Raw genomic sequence first — 7,244 nt, 5'->3', positions numbered from 1 at the left:
CCGATGCCCTCGCGGCCATTCTTGACAAAGCCAAATCGGCCGGCCACATTCACGGCGTGGTCCCACACCTTGTAGGAGGGGGGGTCTCCCTCCTACAATATGCCGATGACACCATAATAATGGTTGAGGGCTCCGAGTCCGATATTGCCAACCTGAAGTTCCTCCTCCTCTGCTTCCAATGGATGTCCGGTCTGACCATCAACTTTGATAAGAGCGAAGTGATGATGCTGGGATACCCACCGGTGGAGGCCCAGGGCATTGCGGACCGGCTTAATTGCCGCCTGGGTTCTTTCCCCACGACCTATCTGGGGATCCCCATTAGTGACTCTCGCCTCACCGTAGCGGACCTCCGCCCTTCCGTGACCCGGATGCAACACCGAGTCGAGCCCTGGAAGGGCCGGTGGCTCTCGAAGGCGGCGCGGGTAATCCTCATCAACTCCTCGCTGGCTAGCCTTCTCTGGTTCCTCATGAGCTTCTATAGACTCCATGAGACGCTTCACCAGGAGGTGGCCAAATATCAGTCCAGATTTTACTGGGCTGGCGAGGGGGACAAGCAAAAATACCATATGGTGAGCTGGCCGGACATTTGCAAACCCAAGGACCAGGGAGGTCTGGGGATCTTATCCTCCCGTCGCATGAACATTGCTCTCCTATCCCGATGGCTATGGTGTATTGCCAACGGGGAGGGCGGCCTCTGGCTTACCATCATTCAGAATAAGTACCTCCGAGGACAACCTCTTGCTTTCTGCCAGCGCTCTGGGGGATCTCAGTTCTGGCAGGCGGTGATTCAGCTCCTCCCCGTGCTCCGGATTGGCACTTCCATCTAGGTGGGTTCCGGGTCCTCGACCCTGTTTTGGTTCGACCGCTGGCTTGGAGATTCCCCTCTGGCCGCCCGCTTCCCGGGCTTATTTGCCATTGCGGCAGATCCCCGAATTTCCGTCGAAGCGGCCCTTATTGACTTAGGGCGCCTCGCCTTTCGGCGCTCCTTTGGCCCCCAGGAGGTTGACGCGTGGGACGCCCTTCTACAGGACATCGCTCTCTTGCCAATGCAGGTAGAGGGCGCCACCGACGCCATGGCGTGGCGTCTGGAGCCCTCGGGATGCTTCTCCACGAAGTCTTTGTATGCTGCCATCGCCCCTTCGCTGGCCCCTGAGCCCTTTAGCCTGATCTGGGACATTCGTCTCCCCCTCAAGATCCGGATATTCCTCTGGCAGTGGATTCGGGGACGTCTCCCCTCTGGGGTGGAAGTCCGCAAGTGCAATGGCCCTGGGGACGGGATGTGTCCCCTGTGCGCCACGGTGGAGGATTCGAACCACATTTTCTTCAACTGCTCCACTGCCCAGTTCCTGTGGTCGTGCTTCCGTGAAACGGTCGGCGGACAGTGGTGCAATTCCAACTTCCCTGACCTACTCGCGGAGATCGATGCCTCCTCCCCGCGTTACCGCCATATTAGATGGTTGTGCATTGGGATCCTTGCATGGACGCTTTGGAATATTTGCAACAAGCTCGTTATTCAGAAAGTTCCTTTGCGACGTGCGACTGACGCGATCTTCAAAATGTGTGGCTGTTTGCAGCTTTGGCGGCCGCTTAGCCGCCCCCAGGACCGGAGCACCATCGACACCCTCCTCACCGACCTTCGATCGATGGCCTTCCGCATGGCGCCCCCGCTTCCGCCACCACCGCCGGAACCTGATTAGGCTGGACTCATCCGTGGCGGTTTTTTTGTGTGTGTCCTTTTGTTCTTAGGGCTTGTTGAGCTGTGCCCTCAGCATTAACCCCTTTGGTACCGTGCGTTCTGTGCGGCTGTGACTTTGAGTGTGTGTTTGTGTGTGTGTGTGAACTCTGTTGGCTGTTTGATTCGGGCGGTTTGCTTTATCTATAAAGCGGGGCGAAAGCCTTTTTCGGTAATCTGCGAACATTGTACTTGCATGTCGTCAGAATTGTACGCCACACTTAGAAAATTGTCTTCTACACACTTGATTAGGATCAAATCAAGCATCATGTCATGTACTGTGCAAGACAACACCTCTCCATACTCAGTTTTTGATGGATGAGTCATACTTCTATTGACGAGCTCATTGAAATAACTCCTGCCAATATCCTCCAAATCTGACCCATGCAAACTGCTGACGAAGCCTTCAGCTATCCATTGTCTAACCAGATGATCCCGCCATATAATGTGGTCCTCAGGATACATACCAAGGTACAAAAAACATGCCCGGAGATGAAGAGGAAGATGCGTGTAGCTAAGGTTTAATATGTTATTCATCTCTTTCAATGAAGGATTTGTGGCAGATTGGGCACCCAGAGATTTCCTTATGCTCTCCCAGTGTTTCCTTGACCTCACTTGAGTAGCTAATAGGCTAGCTATAGTGATAATTGCAAGAGGCAATCCGCCACACTTCTTCAGAATTTCAGCTGCAACGTCTTTAAGATAGGGTGGACAAACAACTTCAGACCCAAATACTCTATTCGAGAATAACATTCTTGAATTCTGTTCATTGAGGGGCTTCATTGTGTAAATGCACTTACGGTCATTGTGACAGGCCACACTAGCCACATCTTCCACTCGTGTCGTTACTATTATTCTACTCCCATTTCCATTTTCTGAAAAAGCAAGACTAATAGTATTCCATGCTGATTGATCCCACAAGTCATCAAGTACAATAAGGTACCTGTTGAAATGTTTGCACAGGTTACATCGTATGAGAATATGACTAAGTTGAAGACACAAGCATCAAAAATTAAAATGGACTAGATGAAAGAAATATGTTGCTCATATGGCTAAGTTAGCATGATCACATAATATTCAAAACGGGATAACAATGCCTGGCCGAAGAACGTTCATTATCATTTGGTCAACTTATGCCTGTATATTGTAGTCACCTAGCATTCTTCACCTATGAGTATTCGGTCCTGTCTCTCAACCCCTACGAGTCTCTTCCAATAAACAACTAAGCAAGTTTTTACATTGAATGAAAAAACATACAAAACTTCAATCAATTGTTCCGAAGGTGTGTTTCTGCTCTAATGTTTTCTTTAAAATTTTGAATATCTACCACGAACGTACAAAACAAGAAAACAACAAAACTTCCTACATGCATGGGCAAGCAACTCTAACCAAAATATGTGCTAACCAATTACTTGCTACTTCAAATTGAAGATGAGCAGCCAATGCCAGTGGCTATAGGAAGTAAGTAATTACCTTTTATCTGCGAGATACTTCCTTAGCTCTTCAATGATGTCTTCAAACCCGCAATCATGAGAAGACACACTTATCCCAAGTTTCAATTGTAGGCGATTGAGAAGCACTCTCATATCAGGCTTCTGTGAAACTGAAATGAATGCCACACTCTTGAAATGCCCCCTGATCTTATCATATACCTGTTTGGAAAGTGTAGTTTTACCCAGACCTCCAAAACCAACAACAGACACAACCTTGAGTTTTTTCTGAGTATCCATCAACCAATTGGCAACCTCCTCCCTTGGGCCGTCAATGCCCACAAGGCTAGTTGCCTCCTGGCAGACCGCTGACAGCCGAGGGTCGACACCCACAAAGCTAGGCTTGCAATCATCAATCTTGTAGCTCTCACGTCGAGCATTTGCTTCTACCATAAGAGTCCTGAGCTCTTCCATCTGGTTGGCAATCCTATGAAGCTCGCACAACCTCTTGTGAAGTTCAGCAGCCTCCCCGACGAAGCTTGCTTCAGCATCCTCACCTCCAAATTGGCGCATGAAGTCATCAATACAATTCTCCATGTCATAGGAGATCTCCCTGACATCATCCCTCCAATTTTTTACCACTGGAGCGAGCTCATCCATGAGCTCCAGCTGCTCAAGGACAGCGTTTATGGTGCTCAACTCCTTCTTGAGGAAGGACGCCTGCTTCCTCACCTCTTTGCGCTTAATGTACTCGTCGCCCATGAGCTTGGCAAGCTTGGCACTGAGGGTGCTCATCACCCCAGCCGCCACAGTCACTGTTGTTGCCTTCCCCTTACTCTCTAGGCTCACTTTGCCATCCTCCTGCTCTACCTCCAGCGCTGATGGCTGCAGTTCGGATGCTGCAGCGGAATCATCCATCAACTTCAATTCATCCACCAACTTGGAGGCAAAGCCTATCTGCAACAAAAATGAAAAGAAGGTCAGGACAAATCACTAAATAGTTAAATGGTGGATCATATACATTTACTATTGAGTAATTGTACCTGCCCTTCTGTCGAGGTAGCTACATCACTTGTAATAGACCAGTTTGAAATTTCCACATCACCCAGTATTCCACTAATGATAAACCATGTAGCAGGCCTATTCCTTGGGTCATAGTTCATGCATTTTATCCCTATCTCAGCACATACTTTTACTTGTTCCAGTGCTGTCTGGCTCTCTGATGTCCTGAACTTGTTCGTCCAACTTTCAACTATCTGCCAGTTTGACAGCCTAGTGAGTTACAAAAAAGCATGGCTTGCATTTTAGAAAAAGCACACCGCCGTATTGATTTAGGACTGGAGACCAAATGCAAGGATACTGCCACAAACAAAATTGAATTTCTCACTTGATCGATTTTAGTATTAGTAATCTTTTGACACACATAATGACTCAGAAATCAGAACCATCTTTATTTTACGTTTCTTGCAAGATCAGTACAAAGACAACATTCAAATCTTGTCATTTGCAAATTCTACTGTTAACCAAATACTCTGATTGAATATGTGTTGCATTTCTGTTCAACAATATTGAGGTTTGTGCTAAGCATGTTGTCTATGATGTTGTTTCTTGGAACCTCATGTATAATATAATTACCTCCTTAACATTGGAGCAGTCCTTATGTCCCATAAGGATCTCCATTATTATAACTCCCAAACTATATATGTCTGTCTTGAAGGTGATTTCTCCCTTATTTATAAATTCTGGTGCCATATATCCCCTGCATAAAAAATAGTGCAGTTTGTACAATTAGTGAATAAAGTGTATGCGACAAAGTTGGTAGATGGCTGATAAAAACATCAAGTTCTCAAAGAAAATTGCTAGCCTACATCGTCCCATGCTTGTTTTCAGTGATAGCCCGACTCTTGCTTTCACTTAAGCGTCTTGATAGACCGAAATCCGTAATTCCGGGCAGCATGTTGTCATCCAATAGTACATTCTGAGGTTTGAGGTCCATGTGAATAATACGCTGCTTGTGAAGATAATGCACGCCTTCACAGACCCCCTTGATTATTTGATAACGTGTGATCCACTGAAATCGACAAGCTGCATCTGTGGAGAGTATTAAGTATAACAAATAGTTAGCACTATATATATGCGGAGAGATAGGCTGAACCACCCAAGCTCAAAAGGCTGATCTGATTTTACCAGGGAGATAGTCAGCAAGGCACCCTTTGGGCATGTACTCGAAGCAGAGCAGCCTATGCCGCACATCAGCCAAGACACGCTTCCCGTCATATGGCATCAGTACTTGCTGCGTCTCAGAGCAGTATCCGAGAAATCGCACGGTATTCTTGTGCCTGACCCCGGCAAGACAGGTGACCTCGCTTGCAAAATTCTTGTCCAGGATCTCGTACATCTCAAAGAGCTTCTTCACGGCGATAGTGCGACCACTTGGAAGCACTCCCTGCACCTCACATAGAACCGTGTCAGCTAGATTGTCTCCGGTAAATTAATTTCAGAGCGGAGGGTCGGCTTGCTTACCTTGTAAACCGCTCCGAACCCGCCGCTGCCGATTTCATTATCTTCAGAGAAGTTTCCTGTGATGGCCTTGAGAAGCGAGAAAGGCAGATCGACAGGATCCGCACTTTCGTCGAGCAACACTTTCTCGAGAGCAGCAAGTTCGTTGCCTTGGCCGCCGTCCGTCATCTCGGTTGTGGAAGTTAGGTGTTATTCTCCTGAAGCATGCATAATTAGTGTTGTTCATTAGCCGTCCGTTCAAATTAGGAGAAAACTTGGACCTACTATTATTCAGTTGCCTGGAAAATAAACAGGTTCAAAAAGTCGACTGAAACCAATACAGTACTATGTTTTTTGGGGCAATTGAAGAACTAGCGATTGCAGAAAAAATTAGTATATCTATATGAAGTCTGAAGTCGATCTAAAAAGTCTGAAAGAGACTGATGGGCCTTTTCTCTCGATTATTGCAAAAAGAAAAACACATCTATGTGTTTTTTTATCTATGTGAAACAATATCTGAAAGAGACGTCGATCTGAAATGTCTGAAATAGACGGGCGGACGGGCTTTTCCCCCTGTATTAGTGAGCAACCAAAAAAAAAGCATCGAAGAAAAAGGGATCCCCTGATTAGATCTATGGAGGATACGGATCTAGCACTAACTAACCAACCAGGGGATGAGTCCCCATTTATCACCATCTTCGACTCACGGTAGGTACCTTTCTCTGCCGGGGAAGCGGCGCCGCGGACCAGGGATGGATAAGAACCTGACGGGAAGAGTACTTCGCCGGAGAAGTACTTCCGGGGAGGGTGGGGGCTTGAGAGGCGGAATGCGGAGGGGGGAAAGGCTTCACATCCGCGTTTGTCTACCTTTCCGTGATGCCCCTGAGCCAAATGCTCGTCTCCGGGTGCATCTTACTACTACTAGTTTTCAAATAATTACCAACACCTTTAAACCAACAGTAATCCGGGTTTCCTAAAAGAATATATAATCCCGGCTTGGACTCAATTGATTCTTTGCTTTTCAAAGCAATATCCACCCTACAACTAGAAAAGGAGGATATATATATATATATATATATATATATATATATATATATATAACAGGAAATATTTGATTTGCTGAAAGAACTCGCCCACGAATATACTATGTCTGTTTTGCCAAAATATAGACTCACTGGCACTATCTGAATTACGTTATGATACTAGTACCTGGGATTCGGACCTCTGCTCACTGTGGCAAATGTCCAGACACAAATGAATGGCCAGCTCTTTATGAATGTAAAACTGTTACATGCATCTGACTGAGAGTGATTGTTGCAGATGCTTACAAACTGCCGTGATCCAACGCAGACCATAAACCGGAGTTTCAGTAAGTGAAAACAACCCATTCAACTGAGTTAACGATGCAGTTTCAGGAAATTGCATGTTGTTCGAGCAACGGACAACGTACGTCATGATCTCCACAACACTCCGGGTTATCTCTGTCAATACTGAGAACTCTTGCGTATTCGACTTCTTCACCTTCATGCCCCAAACAGAAAACCATGATGTACAACACTAGGTACACCATGTATAAGCTCTCT

The 7,244-nt window shown here is 46.5% G+C and overlaps 1 protein-coding gene across 1 annotated transcript; it reads right to left on the bottom strand.

Moving 5' to 3' along the window:
* Nucleotides 1–1,876: 1,876 nt before the first annotated feature.
* Nucleotides 1,877–6,559, bottom strand: LOC123170605 (disease resistance protein RGA5). The gene is made up of 8 exons (XM_044588446.1): nt 6,378–6,559; nt 5,686–5,879; nt 5,350–5,608; nt 5,031–5,253; nt 4,798–4,921; nt 4,206–4,418; nt 3,206–4,119; nt 1,877–2,675 (listed from the first exon to the last, which is right to left on the bottom strand). The coding sequence occupies exons 2-8, from the start codon at nt 5,848–5,850 to the stop codon at nt 1,877–1,879; spliced, it is 2,697 nt and encodes an 898-aa protein (XP_044444381.1). The 5' UTR covers nt 5,851–5,879; nt 6,378–6,559.
* Between the last annotated feature and the right edge of the window lie 685 nt (nt 6,560–7,244).

Source organism: Triticum aestivum, chromosome 7D (assembly GCF_018294505.1).
Source record: "Triticum aestivum cultivar Chinese Spring chromosome 7D, IWGSC CS RefSeq v2.1, whole genome shotgun sequence".
Classification (NCBI taxonomy): Eukaryota; Viridiplantae; Streptophyta; class Magnoliopsida; order Poales; family Poaceae; genus Triticum; species Triticum aestivum.
This window is presented reverse-complemented; position numbering and strand designations above follow the sequence as displayed.